At 46.7% G+C, this 24,763-nt stretch overlaps 1 protein-coding gene across 1 annotated transcript in view; it reads left to right on the plus strand.

Moving 5' to 3' along the window:
* LOC148841524 (inactive dipeptidyl peptidase 10) overlaps positions 1 to 24,763 on the plus strand; it is a 41,870-nt gene that overhangs the window by 5,128 nt on the left and 11,979 nt on the right. Inside the window, exons 5-18 of the mRNA XM_088921159.1 lie at positions 1,071 to 1,082; positions 3,418 to 3,480; positions 3,779 to 4,093; positions 8,172 to 8,286; positions 9,368 to 9,463; positions 10,335 to 10,429; positions 11,180 to 11,254; positions 18,138 to 18,190; positions 19,790 to 19,871; positions 20,228 to 20,348; positions 20,982 to 21,136; positions 22,778 to 22,875; positions 23,337 to 23,460; positions 24,007 to 24,048. Coding sequence (XP_088777285.1) covers positions 1,071 to 1,082; positions 3,418 to 3,480; positions 3,779 to 4,093; positions 8,172 to 8,286; positions 9,368 to 9,463; positions 10,335 to 10,429; positions 11,180 to 11,254; positions 18,138 to 18,190; positions 19,790 to 19,871; positions 20,228 to 20,348; positions 20,982 to 21,136; positions 22,778 to 22,875; positions 23,337 to 23,460; positions 24,007 to 24,048 — 1,446 coding nt within the window. The remainder of the gene's footprint in view (positions 1 to 1,070; positions 1,083 to 3,417; positions 3,481 to 3,778; positions 4,094 to 8,171; positions 8,287 to 9,367; positions 9,464 to 10,334; positions 10,430 to 11,179; positions 11,255 to 18,137; positions 18,191 to 19,789; positions 19,872 to 20,227; positions 20,349 to 20,981; positions 21,137 to 22,777; positions 22,876 to 23,336; positions 23,461 to 24,006; positions 24,049 to 24,763) is intronic.

The raw sequence follows: 24,763 nt of genomic DNA on the forward strand, positions 1-24,763 counted from the left end.
TCCTCTCCTACGGCTGATGCCGATTAATTTCTTCTGTTCTAGCTTTAGTTTTCAAGTGCCCTCCCATAACAGTTGTGTCACATCCCAAACTGTTCTTCTCATGCTGCTGCTGGTGATGCAGTCATTTGCCGTCACTTCAGAACGTCAGCCTGGCTTTATTTTTCTGGTTCAAAAGCCGGAGTGAATTCATTTTCCATTTTCAAATTGGATCAGTTCTGTTCTTCCAGGTTTTGCTCAGAGCAGCTTCTCAGAAGTGAGCAAAAGCACGCTGTCTTACTGTTTGGGTATTTTGGTTTGTACCTCACCGATACTGTCATTTATATGTAAACTGTTTTGTGCTTAAAGCTCCTTGTCTGTGGATCTCCTTCCCAGTTTATTTTAAGAATGCTTTAGATTCCTATATATCAGATCTCAAAAATCTCATATTTTTAACGTATACAGCTTTGCGTGGATTGTAACTGTCATGGATTACAATCCGACCAGTTCTGCGGGTCTGTGAGTGTAATCACATGGCCGGATGATTTCTTAACCACTGCTGGAATGCGCTCGATCTCATGATGGCTTTTGTTTCTTCTTTTTCACTCCTAGCTCAGACGTCCCTGTGTTTCATACTGCCCTGCTGTAATGATTCAATGCAGCCCAGTTAGTGACAGTCTTTGAAGGGCTTGTTTCCATTGGTGTTTCCCAAAGCAGCATCAGCTCAAGGCTGGGATCTCACCAGCATTTGATCATTCGTTTTACGTTCAGCTTTGCATATGGATCAGCTACCTGCCGCCTTGTATTTTAAAAAAAATCTTTGAAATTGAGTTTCTTGTCTGATTTCTTATGCATAATGAAAGGCAATCAATATTTTAAGGCCTGGAGGTGCAGGCATTCATTTATCACTTTTCTGTTGCTCAGTCTTTGCAGATCCTAGCGGGAGCTGCTCTTCTGTGTCCTGTTTGAGTGAGGATTTACAATTCCAGTAAGAAAGGCTCTCAAACAGACTAACTTCAATGGAGAAAGAGGGAGCAATAAGGCGTCTGTAGCTTTGTGTGGATTGCTAACTGACGTGGGTTGCTATGTCACAGGTTCTGGAGGTTGTGAGGTTGCCACCAGAGCACCAGGGAGGTGCCTCTTTAATCTAGTGCATGCTAGGCCTGTGAGTACCACTGCTGGAAGGCACTTGAAGGACCTAATGATGGCTTTCATTCCTTCTTCATCCCTTCTAGTTCAGAAGCCCCCCCCCCCCACCCCTTGTGTTTCCCATGTGCTTCAGAGATGTCTTTCGCAACTGTTTTCTGCCACAGATTAGTCAGAATGAAACGTCCCCCCGTGACAGGCACAGCTGTAATGGCAGCCCGGTGTTATGGAATATTAATGAGGAACCTATGCAGAAAAATCAGGACTAGCTCCAGAGGTGTAGTCGATTAAACAGTCCGAGGTCCGAAAGCCGAAGGGAAGACAAACTGGTGCAAAAGTACAAAATCAGAAGCAGAGCCGTGAGCCGTGAGGAAGCCGGGAGTCGAAGCCAGAACAATAATCAAAGCACCAAAACAAAACCAGGAGACGCAGTCGGAGAACAAACCAGGGTCAGGAAGCCAAAAACCAAGACATAACTAATCACAGGAAGACGAGGTAGCTCTAACCAGGAAACCCTAATACTGAGCCCAGGGGAGAGTGTGAAGCAGCATTAAACAGGCTGGGGTAAAGGGGCTAATTGGGAAATGTGCTGGAATGCGAGGTGGAATGACAAGCCCTCCAGGGGCGTGGCGTGACACCCGGTCTTCCAGGTTACTTGTGAGAGTTAATGGTAGAGTACGAGATGCCAGTTTGACCTTCCTCTATTTAACCTTGGCTGGAAAGGGCAAATCAGGGTCACCTGCAGGACCATGCACCCACAGACTGAATGGGGTAACCTGGACAAGCCTGGAAGACCCCTTAAGCCACGCTCATGCTGAAAAAAAATCAAGTCCTAAGATGAATAATGCAGAGAGCTTGTGCTGGATAATTGTGCAGCATGCAAACTAAATTACAGTTCATCTCCCCTGAGCCCTAACCCCAGGATTGCTATATAGCACAACACAGTCTTTAATTGGGAGAGTGGCTTAGCGTTGCTTAAGGGCTGATGAGTTTCAAAATGCAGTGGATCACATTAGGAAAGTTCTCACATTCCCCAGTGCTTAATGTAATTCGAGGGACAGTCTGTAGAAAACAGTACAATGGGGAATTGAATGGGATTGAGAATTGCCCTAATTGAATTGGGACACTGAAGTGCTGATTCTTCAAGAATATGAATTTCAGTGAAAACTGACAGTTAAAGACAATACTCCTCTCTGTCCACCACTTCGAATAGTGAAATGTTTAAAGCTGTTCTCCTTTATCTTCCCGCAGCACTGCTGTATATTTTCAAAAGCGTAAGGGCAGCATCAGTGGGAAACCAAATGGTTTCACCTCATAAAAACGAGTAATTTGCAAATGTGCTGCTGGTGCAGAAAGGAAATCAGGGGCTTGGATTCCAGCAGAACACGGACCTTGCATTGATCCGGGCTTTTGAGAATCAAGCTGCTTTTCGACACTGGGGGCTGCGTTCTCCAGCCCATTCATCATCGTTAGATCTAAATGGCAGGTTTTTCTTTTTCTACACGTAAAAGAGGGAGACCGGGAGCGCTAGTATCGCAAGAGCTGGCGACTGCTCCGCCCCCGGCTGCCTGTGTCATTCCGGGACAGCAGTGCCAGGGATCCCGAGGGCAGAACTGGGAGTTCTCAGAACGTCCCAGAGACCAGGTGTCCTGCGGGAGGGGATGAGCTGTGGTTCATTTATGGACATCTGTAGCGTTGCATCACTTGCAGGTTTGTTTGGGGGGGTAGACTTCTTTCCAGATGTGGAGTGATGTGGTAAGAGCTCTGCAGGGAGATGCGCGGAGCTGAGGGCGCTGCGCCAGGAATTTAGGGGCAACGGGTGGCGACGGTATTCGGAGAAGCAGGGAGGCCCCACTCTAAAAAGCTGAAGAGCTGTCTTTTTTTTTCCAGACACCCAGTAAAAGCCGGGCTGTGTCCCACAGTTTAGCCTTTTGATTTATGCCTGGTCAGCATGTTAATATCACATTCTCGAAATCCAACCGGAGGGCAAGCTGAAAAAGGATCGCAGATCACGTTTGTATAGATTAAACTTTAGTAGAATTAACTGTAAAGGAGAATCTAAGCTATTGATGACACGGTCCATTGAGCTGAATGAGCTGTATTGTACAGGATAAATCTACAGTAATACCATGCAGATATACCATGGTGGGCAGCATGACAACTCAGTGGTTAGCAGTGCTGCCTCGCAGTGCTGGGGCCCTGGGTTCAATTCCTGCAGTGCTGTCTGTGTGGAGTTTGTATGTTCTCCCTGTGCTCATGTGGGTTTCCTCTGGGTGCACCGATTTCCTCTCTCAGTCCAAGGACCTTCTGGTAGGTCGATGGGCCTCTGGGACGACTGGCCCTGATGTGAGTGAGTGCGTGAGTTCAAGTTCTTTGTGTGTGTCGGCCCGGGGATGGACTGGTGTCCCATCCAGGGTGTATCCTGCCCATTGAGAGACTCTGGTTCCCCCGCATCCCCGTATCGGATAAATTCGGTTAGAAAAGGGGTGGATATAATATAGCGAGTTTTACCGAAGGCACGAGCTGCTTGTTATTTGTTGGAATGTCCTAGCTGTGCTGGTCTCACTGGACCTCTGTGAGATGCGCCGTCAGCCCTTCCTCTCCGTCATGAGCTTGGATCTAAACGAAAGGCTGGCAGCCATCCTGTGCTCTTCAGCGCGCGAGAGAGCGATCGTTTCCCCCAGGAGCCCAGCGCATAGTGAAGCCCGGCCACCGGAGTGCCGCCCGGCAGCGGCTCGGCCCTGTTAATCGGAGAGCAGGAGCGGAGCGGCACGGACCGGCCCGGCGGCCCAGTTTCGACACCCGCTCCCTGGGATCTTTTATGTCTCTCGCCTCGCTCCGCTTGGAGACCCCAGAGTGCAGCAGAAATGACCCCCCTGGACCCCAGCACGCAGTGCACGAGCTGGGGGGCACTGACCTGGGAGCTGGGATCGATGATAGCCCCTCGCAGCTGCTGGCTTATTCCACTGCGGTAACATGCAGGCGGAGCAACAGAATAATTCTCTCCTTTCTGTCTCTGTGTCTGCTGTGCCTTTCCCTGCACTTTCTTTTTCTCCTGCCTTCATCCTGCATCCTGCAGCCTCCATCATACTGCCCTGCTGTAATGATTCAATGCAGCCCAGTTAGCGACAGTCTTTGAAGGGCTTGTTTCCATTGGTGTTTCCCAAAGCAGCATCAGCTCAAGGCTGGGATCTCACCAGCATCTGATCATTTGTTTTACGTTCAGCTTTGCATATGGATCAGCTACCTGCCGCCTTGTATTAAAAAAAAAATCTTTAAACTTGAGTTTCTTATGCACGATGAAAGGCAATCAATATTTTAAGGCCTGGAGGTGCAGGCACATATTTATCACTTTTACGTTGCTCGATCTTTGCAGATCCTAGCGGGAGCTGCTCTTCTGTGTCCTGTTTGAGTGACGATTTACAATTCTAGTAAAAAAAGGCTCTCAAGCAGACTTGCCTTCATGGAGAAAGAAGGAGTGATACCGATGCCCAAACCCTTTACCCCCTTTCGTACGGAACTAACAAACTAGCCAGTATGCACTCTTCCAGCACGACTGCAGAAGGTGTTGGTATCTCCCTGGTTCTGATTGCTTTGAATCTCCCCCTTGTGAGGTTAATTGTAAAAATATCACGATGCTGAACCATAAAGAACTGGCTTGGGGCCTCCTTTGACTTGAGAGGAAGTAGAGGAAGAACGCAGCAGCAAAGGACTACAAAGGAGATACAAAAGAATTCACTTGCACTTTCTGTGCATGATTTATCGTGGTAAAAAAGAACACTGTCGCAAAGCAGAGAATAAATGTAATCTGAGAACATGCCCATGAACTGCAAGAAGCCTTTAATTAATTAAAAAAAAACAGATTTGGCACAATTCAAAGGCAGGAAGTTTTTTTCTGAAATTGCATTCTTATAAAGCAGCCTGCCCTACACTTTTCCAGTGCACACTGATGCACAGGGCGCCGAACCCTAGGTGCCCCTATATTGTTCTCCCCAATCGCAGCCATCTCACCCTTCAATTCACAGCTTGTAGCCCATTGAAGCTCAGCAGTGTGAGCCTGGCCAATACCTGGATGGGAGACCTCCTGGGAAAAACTAAGGTGGCTGTTAGTGGGACCAGTAGGGGGTGCTCACCCTGCGGTCTGTGTGGGTCCTAATGCCCCAGTACAGTGATGGGGATGCTATACTGTAAATTAGGGTGCGCCGTCCTTTAGATGAGATGTAAAACCGAGGTGTTGACTCTCTGTGGTCATTAAAAATCCCAGGGCGTTTCTCGAAAAGAGTAGGGACGTTACCTTGGTGCCCTCGCCAAGTTCCCCCTTGGCCTTTACCAGTCATGGCCCCCTTATAATCCCCATTTATGAATTGGCTTCATCACTCAATTCTCCTCCCCACTGGTGAGTGTACTGGCGCATCGTGCAGGTGGGGCTGCACACTGGTGGTGGTGGAGAGGAGTCCCCATTAGCTGTAAAGCGCTTTGAGTGGGGTGTCCAGAAAAGCGCTATATGAGTGTAAGCAATTATTATTCTTATTAATCATTTATTCACATTAAGCTTTATTCACATTCAGCTTCTTGTATAATCATTACAGAGGCTGGTTAAATCACATATCACAAAAGCACTGGGAGTTCAGAGTTGTGCTGTGTATCACAAATGAGGCACTAGCTTCAGACGTGTATTTCTACTGTGTGCATCCTGATAGGCCCTGGGCTGGTTTTGGCTCAGTGTTGCCACCTCTAGGAAGGGCAGTGCAATGGTCTGTATCGAAACACTCACAACACCTGTGATCCAGTAGGCACAACTCCTTGTATCGTGTTTCTGCCTTCTGGGTGCTTTAAACCAGTCTATATGATCAGCAAGGTGGTTAATGCTGGTGTTCGGTGCTTGAATAGGAATCCAGGCAGAGAGGCAGCCTGCCCCTGAGCTGCAAGATAAATGTGTTCTCTGGGTGTGTGTGTGTGTGCAGAGTGTGGGGTGGAGTCTGTTCAAAGGCAGGGGGAGTGATGAAGAGCTGCCCCAGTGGTAGATGTTAATGAAAGAGCGGTTTTATTGCTTTGCTGTGTGACACGGCGCAGCGGGTTCCTGAGTGATGGCCGACCTGTAACTGCAGGACAGGTGCCCCCGATCGCAACCCTGCCCTCTCCGACAGAGGCGTCGCATTAATCCCGGTGATTTAGCACGGCCTGGCACCGTCCGTTTAGAAGAGGGAGGTTTTCAAAGGCAAAGAAATGCAGCATTCCTGTTGTTTCCCAGAAGACTCTGCTTCAACCCCGCACGCGTCTTCAGAACGGACAGTGAAACATGAGCAGAGGGCACGAAAGTGGGAACTCTGTGGAAGTGCATTTAAAACTAAGAACAGGAGGCCCTTCTTTCCAGAAAGGGCTGTGGGTGTGGAGTGTGGGACAAGCTGCCCAGCCATGTTGTTGAAGCCGATACTGTACATTGGCTTCTTTCGTGAAACGACAGGATGAGATCCTGGGATTAATTAACTGCTAACTACCACACGTGCTAGACGGGCTGACTGGTAACTGGCCTCCTCTCGTTTGTAATTGTCCTTATCTTCTCATGGGTGAGGGCGAAAACAGCTGATGTTTCATGTGAGAGGAATTGAGGTATGGAAAGTGTCTCACAGTGTCTCACAGCTTTGAAGCAGCACAGCTCGTGAGTGAATCCTCACACTGGCCCCGGAGGTAAAATCAGGCATATGACAGAAGTGTTTTTTGAAATGAAGGAGTGAGATTTATTGCCATTGTTTGATTTTTGCCTCGAATATGGGAGCTATTGTCAGACCTCCCGTGGCTTATGCAGCTATCTGATACCCTGCAGGAAAGGGCAGTGCTCATTGCTCGAAGCTGTTTTTGCGTGTTTTAACAGCTTTACAGTCGATTTAGTTAATTAACTTCTGTGAAACTGTCATTTAGAGGAAATTCGCAAAAGGCTTTTTTATAGCAAAATGCCATTTAAAAGAAACCTTTTAGGATTTTGTTAAGATGCCCCAAACCACGTTGAAACTAAAATATAAAATTAAGGATGCAGAGTAATTAAATGACAAGCGGAAGTCATTCAGCTGTGCATTTCTAATGAAGGTTTTCCTTTCTTTTAAATGAAAGAACAAAATCAGTCCCCCTCCCTGAAGCGGCTACTGTATTTTATTTTTTGAAAATGTTCTGGGTTTCAGCTGTATATCCCTATTGTCACTTTATTCTTGTTTATCTGGGCTTTTCTTCTTAATCTTCTTTGTATGTTAACCCACAATAATATTACTCTGTACGGGCTTTTACTTTTAAAAAAAAAAAACTCCTCTTTTAAAAAGAATGAATTTCAGTCCATATTGTAAAACACGTAAGAGTTCCTCAGGTAGAGATTCTAACAGGAACTGGACTAGTAATTTAATTTGCAATATGGCAGTGTACAAAAATGAAAAAATGAGAGAGGAGGACTGGTCATTCGATTCTGTAAATAAGATAAAATAATTGTCCAAAGTAAGAATAATAAGCTTTCTTTGATATAGTGTCATCCCAAAGTACTTCACAAAATAATACTTTGATGCCGTCATTAAACAGGCACAGAGGAACTGGACTGTTGGTATTACTGCTTTCTCTGAGAGCGATGTCTATAAACGAAAGAAGCCAACATATGTGCCAGCAGTATCATCTCACCAGGTGGTGTGTTCACATGTTCTTAGACATATGTTTATTGTAGGAGTCCTTCGACGTAGGCTGATATTCTTATATTTATCATTTTTGTTGAAAATGGATCTGCTCACTAGCTGGTCTTCAGCGCTCGGATGAGGGGAATGCTGATTAAGATCCCTCTGCTTTACGTGGAAATGAGAACACATGCTGATTTATGGCTTCTACAGCCAGGAGCTGTGTTGCTGTTAATTCCCACCCAGCAGGGAGATAAAACAAGGACAGGAAAAAGACAGGAAACGGGAAACGGGGCTGCAGGAGTGAAGGAAGGGGAGAGACACCAATTTTGAAAGGGGGAAGAAACACTGGGTTCGTTTTAATGAGGGCTTCTCCCCCTTCTTCCCTTACTGTCTCCCCAGGATATGGGGGGGTCGGGCGCCCCTCCCCGCAACTGGAAGGGGATTGGCATCGCCATGGTGGTGATCATGGTGGTGCTGTCGTTGGTCATCATGTCCATCATTCTGCTCAGCCCCGGTAAGTGACCCTCACCCTACAGGGGGTGTGGCCAGACAGCCATGGGCGAGTGATGCTACTGTTTCCCATAATTCCTTCCCCAAGAGCTCTTTCCTGCAGAAGGGATCCAAAGCACTGCTTGTTTCGGAAAGGAGAGCTAATGTGATCACCGCCGAAGCTCGGAACGTGTTGGGCGCCAGGGAGACAGCTCTTCCAATCAGATTGAGAGCGAGCTGTAGGCAGGCTGGGCTGAGGCAGACTCAAGTGGAACTGGGGGAGATAGAGCCACTCAGTTTCCAGTGTCCTGGCTTCTGCTCCCAAGCTTTCTCCGCCCTTCCAAAGACTAGGAGGAAGTACTAGAATTGGGACGCGGCCCCAGTCAATGCATTTTTAATGTTGACCTTACTTAGTCCTGGTCAAGTTCACATGACATTCTTTTCCCAGGGGAGACCTGGACATTGTGATGTGTTGATGGAGCAGATGGTAAACTCTAATGAAGGGAGTGTGGCTGCAAGGGGTCGTCCGGGTATTAAGCATGCATTCCTTGCAGACTTGGAATGAAGAATACCAGAACTGCACACAGGCTGCGGCCGTTCAGGGAGATCTGAACCAGCAAGCACCAAAAAGAGTCTTAACAGTGCTTGGTCTTGTTTTAAAATCAACCCCAACAATAAGATAGAAAAGAGGTCCGCGAACTCTCGTGGATCTGAATTGCTTATCGGAACACATCAGGTTCAGATTTAGTTTGGTGACACATGTTGTGAATGCGGCATTTTTTGAATCGGCGTGGTGCTTTCTTATTCAGAGCACAGCACCTTCTCCATCTCTAAAAGAGTCGAAATGCGCCAAAGCTTTGGAGCTCTCTCCCCAAGGCAACTCAAGCCTCTGACTCCACTGGTGTTTTTAATTCACTGCTTAAATTGCTTTTCTTATTCCCTGGCCCTTTCTGACAGGTAAACCCGTCACGTTAAATTTCCTCTGAATTACTTGTGTGCTTTTTTTTTTGTTGCCTTAGTTCAGGACGTCAGGATATGCCTGTGCAAGTAGCAAAATAAAAATGACGTTACCTGTCTCTTTGTGGCTGGTTCTCTATCCGCATCAGACGATTCCCGCCTCCTGCAACTGTCCCGCCTCACCCTGGAAGACCTGGAGAGCAAGGAGTTCAGAGTCCATGACCCCATGGTGGCCTGGCTCAATGGTGAGAACATCATTAGTAGGACATACTGTGGCGCGGGGTGATTCCCACAGTTTAGAGGTGAGGACCTAAGAAAACAAGACAGGGTGCAGATGAAAGGAAGCTGCTGGTTTCTCTGGTAAGATGTGAGTAAGCTAATGACCCAGGATCACGATCCAGGCCCTTCTTGGTTGCCCACAGCTAGCACTGTGTTCTAAAGCAACCACAAGCACCACCTGTTCTCAGTCTCAGAGTGGGTTGCACTCATCTTTGATGGCTGACCCTTTGATGCTCGTGTCCGAGTTGGAGGTCTGGTCTGGTTGCCATATACAATACCTAGAGAATTGTAACGGCTTCGATTCCATCTCCTTAGGCATCTTTGTTTCAGAGTTATAACTCTACCTTCTTGCATAACCATTTTGATTACCCTTCTCTTTGGAGAAACTAAGAATCCCATTGTCTGCCACTGTTTCTGTGCTCTTCGGCTCGCAGCAATGACACCATTACCTGCAGGGGGAGAGTTGGCAGGACAGATGTGCTCCTCTGATTCGCCCACCCATTACACCATTCCCATTCACACACTCTTCCAGCTCTGCAGCGGTGTGCGGGAGGGTTAGTGCTGATAGGAGGAGTTTCTGCAAGTCTCACTGACAGCGCTGAAGGCCTGCGGGTCTCCAGGATGTCACAGGAGATGCTGTTTAACAGCTTGTCATTAGAACCCCAGCTGACTCAAAGCCGCGGTGTCTGGATCACTCCTTGCCCCTCTCAACGCTCTGTCCATTAAAGAGTTCTATGTCCAAGAAGGAACTTGTAGTTGTCCAACCTCTCCGGATCAATGAGGTGTCCTTCTCCTGTGCTCTCTGACCTCTGACCCCCAACCTCTTGCTCTTCTCAGATCACGAGCTCACCCTGCGGACCAGGGAGGGCCACGTCATCAAGCACAACGTGAACACAAACCAGGTCTCGACGCTGGTGGAGAACGGCACCTTTGTAAGTGAGGCATGGAGAATGGGGGAGAGGAGCGGTGATGGCAGAGTGAGATGAAAACCCAGATAGTTTTGAGTTTAGAGGCTAGAGATCCCCATAAGGTCAGAGGTGAGGAGTTTGAGAAAGACAGAGCCACAGTGCAGCACACAGACAAAGTAAGACCGTGCCCTTCTCACAGAGTGAGGCCCACAGAGGTGGGCGAGGGCCGCTGTGTCTACAAAGTGTCCAGGTTTCCCTACAGCAGAAACAGCTGAGGAGCTGCTGGTACCTGTTAAAATGGTCCAATTAAGCCAGTAACCAGCTGCCTTAGCTCATGAAGATCTGTGCTGGACTAAAAACCTTCAGAGGCACCAGCCCTCCAGGACCAGATTGCTCATCTCTAGTTTTGTGGGAAGCGCCTTTTCACTTCTATCCATTACCTATAAGAGTTAAAAAGGCTTAGGGAACATGAACACGCGCTGAACGTTTCAGAGTGGTGCTGAAGGGCACATCTGGGTCATCTCTTCTCGGTGACCCAGACCAAAGAGGCTTTTTAGCAAGGCTCATACTGTACATCAATGGATTGTTCCGTGTGATATTTAAACCTGTGTTTTTTCAGCAGAAAAAAAAGTTGATGTATTGTTAAATGCACGGGCTGTGCGCCTAATTGTTTCAGGCTTGGTCAAAATGAGCCTGTCCCAATAGAGTAGAGCTGGTCAGCATGTTAGGGACAGTGCTTGTGTCTTATCGGTCCCCATTGTGTTTCCCCCATAGATCAACCTGAAAGCCACAAGGTTCCAGGTGTCTCCAGACCAGAGGTTTGTGTTACTGGCTTACAACGTCCAGCCGGTGAGTACAACCAATATTAAATACAGATTGCAGTGTGTAAGAGCAGTATTCTACATCTCCTCTACAAGGCTGGTCTGGTTCGAGTACAGGATATAGTAAAATCAGTTTCAGACAAGGTAAAAGTTGTGGGTGTGCAGAAAAAAAAGATGACAATAGAACTTATATCTGGGAATGACCCAAGGAAAGCTAAAGAAGAGCCTGTGGTCATAAATCTACACTTTAAAGGGGAACTAGAACGCTATTTTTTTTTTATTTCGGGATGAGAAAGAACCAGCATCGATGAGTGCATTTCAAACCGCAATAAAAGGAAAATGTCCACAGTAACTTGTAAAACCTCCAATTTATAGCACATCACAAAATAGACAAAGCTTTCCGGTGCGGCCTTATTACATTGTAAACAAGCAGGCTTGAGAGTATATCTCTTTTAATCCAATAGAAATATTGCTCTCGATTTCGAGACGGTTTTTCCGACAGATGCTACTTGTTAAGTCTCCATGCAGACCACATTGGAACATTTCTGCAGTGAAATGTTTGCTGCACAACCTGTATTTGTTCACTTGTACATCACATTACATTAGTCATTACAGTGACTAGTGAGCAGGAAGGGCCGCTTCAATTCGCAATTCATGGGAACTCGAATGTGAGTTTGCAACAACATGGCGACGTATAGTACTTTCACAGAAGTTCACGGTTTTGTGCTTAATTCGAAATTCGTCATTTTTTTCTGTAATGTCAATTAATTTATTCTGTTACTGAGATTTAATGACCGGTGTGAGAAATTGGGACAGCACTTTACAGCAGCGGCCAGACTGCAGGTTTGTATTTGGCTGTGACCTGAAAAGCTAATGGAAAAGAACTCCTCTAGCACCCCAGGACACTCAGCTGTCTCCATCAACAGTCCACACATGCGATTTTGCTCAAATTGGACCCGACGTGCTGTCTGATTGGAGACCAAGTGCATTTCAAACCAAGCCGTGTTGTCTCTAAAACACATGTAAAGCAATTCAAACTTAAAGGTGGAAGAGCCTTTTAGTTAAACTAGAAACATAAAGACCAGCTGCCAGTTTGGTGTTTTGTCTCCATTGCTGGAGACCTGAGCATTTTTATTAACTTTTTTTTAAATCATAATAAAAAGGGGAGGATTAAGGGTGAGAGAACGCCAACCGGCTTGCGTAACTGATTGCTGTGAGATAATTAATAACCAAAATGTCATCCATTCAGATCCTGTGGGAAGTCTGCTTCAATTACTCGGCTGGGTATTTTCTGGGCATGATTTTAACTTTCTGTATAGTACAGGGCCTGTCCTTTGGGCTTTAGTTGCATCTTCTGCCAGAGCCTAAAGATAATCTTGAGCAATTAAGCCAATTTATCAGCCAGCTAATTAATTGGTTCAGTTGAGTGACTGAGAGCTTGAGTGGAGTGAAAAGCATTAGATTCTGTAGTGCCCCAGGAAGGCAGCCGGATACACCTGGGTGAGTTAACACTTAAGTTATTGTGGTGAATTATTCCAAGAGCCGTACGATCCCCTACTTATGACAGATTGTGGGAAAGCTTAGTATGATCATAGTTTAATGGATTAAAACACAAAACCGCATAGCTGGGCCCTAGGAGACCAGGGAAGGCAAGCTAAATACAGATGAAAAACTGTGATAAAACCATACGAATCTGCCAAAGTGAAATGCCTGAAGGGGCTGTACCAGCACAACATCAGAAGGATCGGAGCTGTACAGTGGGTAATAAATGAAAGTGGGTTTAGGCACTGTTCTATTGGGAGAGAAGGCATTTATTTTCCTTTTATCTCTGAAACTCCTCCTGCACTGTGAGCAATAAATAATGCCACACTTAATAAATAGCTTTTCTTTTCTCTCCTCACCGGAGGGAGAGGTGTAATGTGAGTTTAATCGAGTAAAAAAAATGGGAAAAAAAAAGAAAAACACAGCTCTCAGCAGAATTTCTGGCTTATTAAAAACCTCCACATATTGCATATTCCTCTTGTGTCACTGTGTGAGTGTGTGTACAGTGTATCTGTGGGTGCTGTGGTTATGGGGTTCAGTGTGTGTGTACAGTGTGGGTGCTGTGGTTATGGGGTTCGGTTTGTGTGTGTGGGTGCTGTGGTTATGAGGTTCAGTGTGTGTGTACAGTGTGGGTGCTGTGGTTATGAGGTTCAGTGTGTGTGTACAGTGTGGGTGCTGTGGTTATGGGGTTCGGTGTGTGTACAGTGTGGGTGCTGTGGTTATGAGGTTCAGTGTGTGTTCAGGTTTTTGCTCAAAACTCAGTAGTCAATTAAAAACAATAGCCTACAGTACAGTGTACAGTGTGTGTGTGGGTGCTGTGGTTACAGGGTTCAGTGTGTGTGTGGGTGCTGTGGTTATGGGGTTCAGTGTGTGTGTACAGTGTGTGTGGGTGCTGTGGTTATGGGGTTCAGTGTGTGTGTACAGTGTGTGTGTGGGTGCTGTGGTTATGGGGTTCAGTGTGTGTGTACAGTGTGTGTGTGGGTGCTATGGTTATGGGGTACAGTGTGTGTTTACAGTGTGTGTGTGTGGGTGTTGTGGTTATGGAGTGTAGTAGCTTTTATCTCCAAGCTGCACATTCCATAATTCCTGCATTTTCTTAGCAAGGCTGACATTGCACTACCTGTGCTGCGCTGTACAAATCTAGTCGTCATTATTGTGTGTATGGATCTGCAGGACTGTATGGGCCATTTTTTTTCTTTTTTCTTCCTGTAGAAATGTTCTTTCCGCTTTCCTCGGGATCTGTGGGTCTGTGTGAGTGTGTGCGTGTGGGTTTTTTTTTGCTGACACCAGCGCTTCGGGCTGCGCCTGGCCCCAGCAGGGGAGAGGAATACACTGCAGAAGGCAGCAGAGCAGCAGTGTGGAAAGGGATGGAGTGATTGACAGGCGAGCTGTCACACGGCATGTGTGTCTGTGCCGGGTGGAGGCAGGGCTGCGCCGGGACCTCTCAGACAGGCAGGACAGGAGCGCCTCAGACATCTGAGCTCCGGGCGTTCTTCCTGGCTTGCCATGCGGCAGGAGGCATTAAGAGGGAAAAGAGGCTCCGCAGAGATTTGTGGCAGAGAGATGGAGAGGGGGGGGGCAACAGAAGGAGAAGGAGAGGGCAGGCTGGCAGAAGAGCTGCAATAGGAAGGGTGAAGGAAGGGGGGAGAGCGAGAGATGGTGAATCAGTAACAGAGGGGAGAAGGAGAGAGAGAGGGTGAAGGTCCAGGAGAAAGCTGGCAGTGGCAGGGAGAGGCAGAATGGGAAAGAGAGAGAGAGCAGAATGGAGTGATAGAAGCGGCACCCGTAGGGGAAGGAAGCAGGAGATGGGGGTGTGGGAGGAGAGGAAGGGGAAGGACAGAGATGGGGACGAAATTGTGAATGACAGGAGCCGAGTGAAGACCACACGCAGACTGTAATTTCCAGTGATGTCAAACTCACATTCCAGTGACAGGTTGGAATACCCTGCTGTGCTCTGGGATACAACAACTGTGTCTATACTGCTAGCCTGAACAGACATTGACCTTCCAGTGGTCTGCCCACATCCCAGACTGCTAGTGCACACTGCCCTCCTCTTTCACTAGAGAAGAAGTGCCTGAGTCTCTGGTTATTTCAGGTACATCAAGCTTCCTCTTCCTGTAGTGTGCATTTCAATGCACTTGTGCATAAGACACATAAACTGAACTGAACTCTTCAGATTTTTTATCAAAACCCAGTAGTCAATTAAAAACAATAGCCTAAATATTTCCTCAGTTTATAAGGAAGTCATATTTCCTTTAATATTTCTGGTGCTGGGGCCCTGGGTTCATTTCCTGGAGTGCTCTCCCCATGTTCATGTGGGTTTCCTGTGGGAGCTCCAGTTTCCTTCCACTGTGCAAAGGCATACTGGTGTGAGTGTGTGTGTGTGCGCCCTGCGATGGACTGGCGTCCCGTCCAAGGTATATCCTGCCCTTTGCCCTTTGCTTGCCATAGACTCTGGCTCCCCTGCAACTATGTATCGTATAAAGCAATTCGAAAATGGATGGATATTTCCTTATTTAAACATATATACTATATGCAGTTAGACATATACAGTATATATTTCTTAAGGTCTTTTGTTCATTGATTCTAAACATTTGGTTCATCATAAGTACTGTGATCTATAACACACCTTGAAGCTCAGTTAGGAGAGCTACAATTTGGCAGATATGTAATTACACCAACTGTGTAATCAAGAGCAACAGGCGAACAAAGCCTGGAAAACACCAGGCCCTCCTGGAGCCAGGTTTGAGAGCCCTGGGTTACAGCTCACCTTCTGGCCCTGGAGGAGAGCAGGCATGTTCAAAGACATCAGGGAGGCACAGAGTTCCCATCAAATGAATAAAAATCCACGGTTACCTTCTCCTTACCATTTCCTCCCCCCCCCCCTCTGCTCTCGTATCTTCATAACGCAGAGTTATGAGTGAGCCCTGGCTCTCTTGACAGCCTCTAAAGAGAGCCAATTAGCAGAAGTGCTGATGATGTGTGCTGGCCGTCCTGTCACTGACCCCTGGAGGCTGACACTCATTCCCCCATCCATCTGCCCCCCCTTCTCTCTCGCGGCGGCCGGACAGCTGCCAGCCAGGTCTGCCTCTCAATAATGCACCTTCTGCATAATCGGGCGCTGTCATTTCTCTAATGATGGGGAATCAATGAGGGCCCATAATGAGCGCTGGCAATTACCGCAGAGGCTGTTTTTGCTCCTCTGCTTGATTGACTGATTGATTGATTAAATGTGTGTGATGACTTAGCCATGTTCCCAGTTAACCAGGGCGTGAGAGAACTGGTGAGCTGAAGCCAAAGTCCCCCCAAATCTCCCTCTGCAGCAGCACAGCCCCTGACAGCCCCATAGACGCCCTCCACCCCATTAACCATTAAGAGAATCCATGGGGATCTATGTGAATTAACAGGCTCCCAGCTCAACCTAGCGAGAAATCAGGCTGGCAAAGTCACACACAAGCCTGTTCAAACCCACGCTTTTAATCCAGCAAAACGCGGCAGGCTGGGAACTTCCAGCCCGGGCCTGCAGGCCACAGCGGGCTGGATTCTCCGGGCCGCCAGCTCGCTGATGACAACCCGGAGCTGAACCGTCACGAGCACGTGTCCCTTGTCGAGCGCAGAGCCCGTCACCTCACACTTAGGTAGCCTGTGGGAATCGCAGCAGGGAACCCCATGAACCGTGAAATAAGAGGCAGCACAATCACAGCATCTCATTAGCGACTCGGAATAGGACAAAAATCACATCTGTGTGGCTTGTGGACTCTCTAGCTTTTCACTTATAGCGGTGGCAGCTGCCTTCAGTTTGGGGATCGCTGCTTGGGCTGTACACATGTGGCGGAGCTAGTGTGGCGACGTCAGCGCCCTCACTGCGTGTATCAGGGTCCTCGGCTGCCTGGGCTGGGGGAGGTCTCCTTTAGCTCACTCGGCTGGTTCCCTGTTGCGTTACGCCAGAGACCCGGGTTCGCGCCCCAGGTGTGGGGGCCGGAACGGGCGGCGGAGGGCACGACCCCGCGCGGAACCGCGACTATCACACACACACAAGCAGGACCGGTGAGTGGCCAGTATATGTTGTTCTGTTCATTCTCTTGCCACGTGAGTCTGCGTAATTATACACACGATTCATCTGTGAGGTGGCTTGTACTTTGTTAGGTCATTTACATGGTCAGAGCACCCAGCCTGCCACTATTTCATTACAGAGGCTTCGTAGTGTGATTTAATAGTCATTAATTATTCATGGTCATCTATAAAAAAACAGCTAAAATCCCGAAGAGTTTCCATTAATCCAACTGTCCTCCCCTTCATTCTTATACTGTATGGCTCTCTGCACCACTGTGTAACCCAGGGCCCTGAGTTAATGGGGGGTGAAGGTGGTGAATGGCAAAGCAATGCATTCCTAACAAGAAAGTACAACGCTTTGATTCCCTACCAGCCTCAGCTCACCCACTTGGCCACCTCATAGGCGAGGAAGACCCCCATCTCTAGTCCAGTCACAGTCCAGCAGATATCCCAGGCCCCCCCGAGTTTGTAAAGAATTGGAAAGACCTGACGTTTGGTAAGTCTTTAACAAGGCCTAGAATGGCCAGCTGTGGTCCTCATGATACAGAAGTCCCTGCTACTTTCACTTCAAATGATCTCTCAACTACTTCCTTGAAAAACATTGCCTGCTTTAGTGAGTAAAATGAACTTGTGAATCTCCCGGCGTAGGACTGGCCACCCCTGCTCTAGTAGGGGGGACTGTGTTGGATCAGTTTGGGATTTTCATTGCTCATCCCGGAGTTCTGTCCAGATGAAGGGGTAGTAGCTTGTGAAGGCTAGTGTATGGTAAGACAATGGCATGTGTGTGCACGTTAGAGATGCGCGGATTGACTCACACCCGGTTTTAAAAAAAAAGATTTTAGATCGGGTTGGGCGGGTGCAGGTTCGTTTCTCACAACCGCGGGCGGGTGCAGGTCAAAAAAAAAAAGCCGACCCGCGCATCACCAGTGCACATGTTGAAGCAGTGCAGTGGCTAAGGCCTCTAGCAAGTGTTGTTTGCTCCGATGTGTCTCGGGTTCGAAGCCGACCTGGGAATGGGTGGGAATGGATGTGTGAAACTGTTGAGCCCAGACGAACACAGGAGCTGCTTCTTGAACAAGTTGGAATTGCTGCTGCTCGTGAACTGGACTCGTGGTTAACTGTGGTAAAGCACAGCGGTGCATGGCGACGCTAATCCAGTCAAACCGTGGAAGCAAGGTAAATGCTGGGTAAATGTCTGAGGACAATGAGACCTGAGCTCAAACCTGCCTTGCAGATTCACTGTGGAAAACTCCTCTGAGGCCAGAGCCTACTTGCGCCGGGTTTTGTAACTGCGCCCATGTGCTCTGCCTCTGCAGGTGTACTCACAGTCCTTCACAGCCTCCTATGCCATCTACAATGTGGGCACAGGGTAGGTGGACTAAGGGCTTGGCCTTGGCACTTGGCATGCAGAGCTGTCAGAGAGATGAAATGCTGGTTTTGTTTTAAGGGCTGAAGTCTCACACATGCCTGCGACTGCTTGCAATGAACTTTTAGCCCATTTGGAGAATAAAATGGCATGTCAGAATGAGTGTCTTGTGTCACAAAGTACAGTAGTAATTTTTAAAGATCTAGAGCCCCTGTACTGTTCAGGTAAGTGTCTGAATGAAGATTGTCTTCAGCTAATAGAACAGTAACAAGCTGCTGAAATGATTTGAGTGCAGTTCAAGGTGTTGCCCAGTGTCACCCCTGCATAACCTACCATTGCAGTCCTTTTTCCCACACAATTCCACCTGCGGTCTTTGACCTTTGAACCCATCTTCACACATGTCCCCTAAGGTTGGCAATACTGTTGGCATTAATGGACCCTCTCCTCTCATCCACCCTTCGTTCTGCTTTTCCTGTTTTGCATGGTTTCCCTCTTAATCATCGTTTTAATGCTGTTCACTAACCATTCCTGGACAGATTACTTTGAAAACAAATTGTTTGCAAGAAATGCATCTGGGGGGAAGCATTTAATTGCGGCACAAGCAGAGCTGGCATGCCAGCGATCCACCTCCCTGTGCCATTTCCTCTAGGGATATTTTACCTGTACGGGAGCTGTTTGCTGACAGAAGCATCAGTGAGCATGGCACATGACATTCCACATGGAGACCACAAAAGAGGAAAAGGAGGAAAAGCATGTGTAACGGGCCAAACTGGAAAGCAAATAACTTGTGTCCTGTTCACATGTCAGCTGCGACATGGCAGGGCTGTGATGAAACAGAATTCTTTGCATGTTCATTTCTTTCAGTATGCACCCTGGATCTAATGATCCTGCAGCCTGATAGCAATTAGCCCAGAGACTGGAAAACTGCTTATAGTGTCTTCTGGCTTTTGGTCAACATGGGTCCTGCCTGCTGGATTTGGCGTGATTATCTGATGAACCAGAAGAGACTGGCCTCCCAAGTGTTTAAGACCCCACTGTATCACTAACCATTTCATTGAAATAATTAAGTCCATTTAAGTGACCGATTGAGTGACTGATTGGCTCAGGGTAGAAGGTGGAAATACAAGCCAGAGGCCAGTGTGGTCCTGCTTTGATGTTCTAGAATAGGGGTGTCAGACTCGGCTCCTGGAGAGCTCAGTGTCTTCCTGGTTTTGTTCCACCTGAGCCCTCAGTGACATAGTGGGTCTAACTATTTTAATTAACTGCATCACTGTACCATTTCTGCCCTGACTCCGAAGAGTTTTGAAAGCAACCACACTTTTAATGAAGTGAATAAGTTGTCAAAAGGAAAGAAATACTTTCTGAGAAACATCCTGTACATGTCTAAGTAATAAAACGATGAGGCTAATTGCTTAATTGACAACTCGGGTTGTATCAAAAACCAGAAGAGCGACGGCTCTCCAGGAGTTGGACTTGCCATCCCTGTCCTAGGGCTACAACTGTTAAGGAACCAGGGAGCGAATGTCACCTGCGTTCCCTCAGAGACCTGTAACAAGCACCTCTCCCTCATGCCCATGAATGCCATCTGTCTTTTTGTTGCAGGGAGATCTCTGAGCTCAACCCCCCAGAGGTGAAGCCCTCTGTTCTGCAGTTTGCTGCCTGGGGACCCCAGGGGAACCAGCTGGTGAGTGAATGAGTGAGTCTGCCCTCACAGGTCTGTCTGTCCCACTGCTTTCCTCTCTCTGTCACTGCGTTGCCTCTGCACTTAGCTTTCTCAGTGCCTCTGTTGCTCTTTATCTCTATGTTACCACTCTCTCAATCAAAGGATGTTTAACTTAACCCCATAAAGCTGACAAATGACAGAGCACTGACTGGGTGTTAATAGACAATTAATAGCTTGATCTATTCCTGACACATCTTAAAGTATTCTCTGGTGTCAGCTTTACCTTTGTTGTTTCTCAGCTTGTTCCAGACCCCCACAACACTTAGTGTAAGGAAGTGTATAAGCTCTTGATTCCCAGACCTCTCGTTGGTTACCAGGTGTATGTCTTTGAGAACAACATCTACTATCAGCTGGATGTATCCAGTAGCGCCCTGCGGCTCACTTCCACTGGCAGGGAGGGGCTGGTCCTCAATGGAGTGTCTGACTGGCTCTACGAGGGTGAGGATATCTCTTAGTTATTGTGGGGATATTGGATTTTATTTACAGTGCTGCCACCTCTTGTCATTTATTCATTATTGGAGTCCTTGGCTTTAATTGTATCCTGTTCCAGCAGCCAAATCGATTATCAGCAAGACTAATTTCATTTTCCTTGGAGGATAAACAGTGTGTCGGCTACCAGGTTCATTGCTCTATCAGGTTCCCAGTGTAATTTAAATGGCTCTTTTTTTAATATAAATGTGTAGATTATTCTCCCATTTGCCATTCCTGAAGTGTTTTCATTTGTCAAATTTAAAAGCAGATCACTGTTCATGTAACAGGCACTGTACAGTAACTAAACTCTTGCAATAATGAGAGTAATCATTAATTCATAAATAAACCTTTGAGCCTCTTTCATCATCACCAAAGCAGAGATCTGTGATTTAATTAAGAAAATTATATAGCTGAACACTTCTAGTTACTGCTTTGAAGATCTGTAAATGATGGAAAAAATCTGTAAAGCTCAGTATTTATCTGTGCATTCAATTTGTTTCTGAAACTCTTTTCCATTATATTTACTCAGTAAAAAGAAAAGCTAGCCCAGTGGTCTCACTAGTTTCCTGTTCCTGCTTGCTCTTGATTGCTTGTCCACAGAGGAGGTCCTTCTGACATACCCCGCCCACTGGTGGTCATGTGACGGTGCGCGGCTAGCCTACCTAACTATCAACAACTCTGCCACGCCCACAATGGAAATACCTCACTTCCTAGGTGGAGTGTACCCAGCCAACATCTACTATCCTTACCCTAAGGTGAGAGCAGCTTAAGGAAGAGGCTTTTGGCTGCAGACATCTGTTAGGTAAAATGTTAAATAACTGTAAACGAGGAAAGAATGCTCACAATTCCTGGGCACCTGAGTGGCTGATTTTGTAAAGCTTTCTCTTGGAGTGCACAAGAGCCAGGAGATCGATTTTCTTCCCCAGGCTTGACTGACTGTGTCTGCTAACTATCAGGGGAGCAGTGCTGGTGATGATGGGTGTGGGGAATTGGGCTGTGCATCACTGGCTAGATGCTTGTGAACTTGTTGTGTTGTCTGAAAGAAGGTGCATCAGTCATCTATCCAGATCTGTGTTACATTCACAACACTGGTCTCCTGTTCATTCCCCTAAGCCCATCTACATTGGGCCAAATTTCCTATTGGCCCTTACCAATCATGGCCTCCTAATCTATGAATTGGCTTCATTTACTCTGCTCTCCTCCCCACCGATAGCTGGTGTGTAGGGAGCATTCTGGCACACTATGGCTGCCATCACATCATCCAGGTGGGGCTGCACACTGGTGGTGGTGGAGGGGAGTCCCCATTACCTGTAAAGAGTTTTGAGTGGAGTGTCCAGAAATGTGCTATATACGTGTAAGCAATTATTAATTATTATTATTACATTCTATGAGTGACAGGGCCTTTGCTTGCTATGCCCCAAAGCTCTGGAATCCTACCCCCAAAAATATCACCTTTCCTGAGCACTTTCAGATCCAGACTCAAAACCTTCTTCACAGGGGCTTGTACCTAATCAGGTCTGTGTCTGTGCCTTGCATCTTCTTCTTGGAACAAGCATTCCAAACCCTTGTTCTCAGTTGTGCTCATTTTGTTATCTCTTCTCCTTGTCTTAACCTTTTTGCCTCTTATAGTAAAATGGTTTGAGAAGTTACTTTTAAAGGCACTATATAAAATGAAATAAAATGTATCGTTTTATTGTTATTGTAATGGCAGTCAGGATAAAGAAAAACATACTTCCATGGAATCGCAGAACTAGAATTAATCTATTTAACAGACGTTTAAGTGTTCACACAGTGAATTAATCTCAGTGGTCAGCCGGCTGCATTAAGCTGCAAGTTGAGCTCCCTGAGAAGGGCCCTTGGCCGTTTGAACTCAACAGGCCCATAGGGACTTTTCCCTGTCTGGAACACGCCTGCACGTGTGGAACTAGAAATACTTTCTTAGAACAATACATTATGCAGATGCACAACACTAGACATTTTTCATTGAACAGTGTAACAGTTTCCATAAACCTGGGTTGCTGCCTTGATTGGCATCATGACTGAATACCAAAAGCTACAGCAAAGGTGATGTGTTCCGTTATCTACTGAAAGTGTCATAAAGCCTGGTGAATGTCAATATCTATGGCTATTCAGCCACAGTGAAGGCTAAATAGCACATCATTAAAATACAGCAGCATAAATTGTATAAAGAGCAGGGGGCTTTAACACTCTTGTCCTAATCAATGAATCAATCACATGCACTTTATTTGTGCTTTTCATCTGAAAGTGTCACAAAGCACTTCACATTTAGTAACGGCCTACTTCCTCCACCATGGACGCAGATCAAAATAACGTCATGTGTGCTGTTGTTGAGGAGCTGTGTTTGTTCGTACGCACATGTGTGTGCCTTGTTCCAGGCTGGGTCCCCCATCCCCTCGGTCGGTCTGTTCGTGGTGAATCTGTACGGCCCTGCTCACACCCTGGAGATGATCCCTCCAGACTCCATCAGAGCCAGGTACACAGCCACTACCCTCGCCTCTCCTGCTGGACAAGAAAGATGCAGGACTTTATGGAGGCTTATTGGTCATCGGTCCACGTCAGCACTTGTGTCTTAGTTCTTTCTGTTGCTGTACAGTCACCTCTGATGAAGCCATACTTTACCTCAGTAAACGTTCATAGAGTGTGTACCCTGCAGCTGTACCAAATATCCCTTTATGCTTTCCATTCTGCTCAACAATAAAGTAATAAGTCAGAGAACTATATTCCTTAAGTCCTGATTTTATATTTCCTGTTGTTTCGCCTGGCAAGATGTGTAAAATGCTCTGTGTGTAAGCAGACGCACACAGAAAATGCTCTAAAATCTCACAAACAGTGCTGGTACACATTTTGATTACTACATTAACGATATGGATTAAAACAATTTGGAATCGTAAAGAAGTGCACTGTGGGATCTGTTGTGTTTGTGTTTGCTGAAAGGGAGTACTACATCTCCATGGTGACCTGGGTTAGCAGCACCCGATTGGCCGTGCGATGGCTGAACCGGCCCCAGAACCAATCAGTGCTCACCGTGTGCGAGGCCACCACAGGGGCATGCTTAGAGGTGAGAGGTCAGAGTTCAGTAACACTGTTTGGAGATCAACCAGCTGTTGTTGCCATAGTTCACCCCTCTAGTTTCTGCCCAGTGCTTCAGTCTGCCAAATGATAAATTGTTATTATCATGATGTATAATGAGTGGCATAGCAGCACAGTGGTTGGCATTGCTGCCTCGCAGAGCTAGGGCCCTGGGCTTGGTTCCTGGGGTTCTGTCTGTGTGGAGTTTGCATGTTCTCTTGGTATTCATGAGGGTTTACTTTGGGTGCTCCAGTTTCCTCCCACGGTCCAAAGACGTATTGTTGGATTAATTAAGCATCTGCGAAAATTGGCCCTGGTGTGTGTATATTTGTGTCTGTCTACCCTGCTTTGGACTGGCGTCCCGTCCAAGGTGTACCCTGCCTTGCGCCCTTTGCTTGCTGGAATAGGCTCTGGCTCCTTCGTATTGGATAACTTCCATCCAGTTAGAAAATGGATGGGAGAATGGATTATGTAAATCAATGGCTATTTTTTTAAGTTAATTAGCTGCTTTCCATTTTCTCTCATTCTTCTTCAGAAATACAAATCTGCTGTGGATGTCTGGCAAGGCCCAGCACAGGTATCTTGCCTTTGTCGCTCTAGCCCAGAGACTGATGTGTTCCTGATCGAAGGGGCCTTCAGGAGGCGGTCCAATCTGTGACATCTGACTGAGTTCCAACACAGAGAAAATGCATTCAGACACCTCAAGATTCATCAGTTTTTGAGTCCGCACGCCAAAATATATTCATTTCATATAGAGACTTTTATTCTGCAAACTCATCTAATGAAACTCATTAAAAAAACCCAAGCACATTTCCTGGAAGTGCATGTGGAGTCATTACCTTTCTGGAAACTTTGCTCTATCAGCTTTTTATTCCCAAATGGAATAGCAGCATTGACCAAAATGTCTGCTCGATATGTAATATGTTTTGTGAAGACTCCACGGTTCTAAAAAATTGTGGCTTGTTTTCAAATACACAATTATGCAACTTCTTCCCTTTCAATATTTTATGTTAATTGGTTATGTGCTACATTGACGTGATGCCGTTAATAAAATTCCAGGGGGTTTTCATAGATTTTTACACACTGCTGTGAACAGAAAGTGTCTCATTGCTTGACCCAGAGAATAGATTTCTTATTTATACTGACAGCAGACATGAGAGTATCAGATCATTCCTAAGAGTTTCCACATTACTGTTGGAAATGCACTGTGGTTCTGACCTGCATGTGGAATTATTGGTAAGAAAATCACTGATCAGAGACACTGAGTATTATGTGTAGAGACATTTCTTAAA

Source organism: Atractosteus spatula, chromosome 1 (assembly GCF_055471065.1).
Source record: "Atractosteus spatula isolate fAtrSpa1 chromosome 1, fAtrSpa1.hap1, whole genome shotgun sequence".
Classification (NCBI taxonomy): Eukaryota; Metazoa; Chordata; class Actinopteri; order Semionotiformes; family Lepisosteidae; genus Atractosteus; species Atractosteus spatula.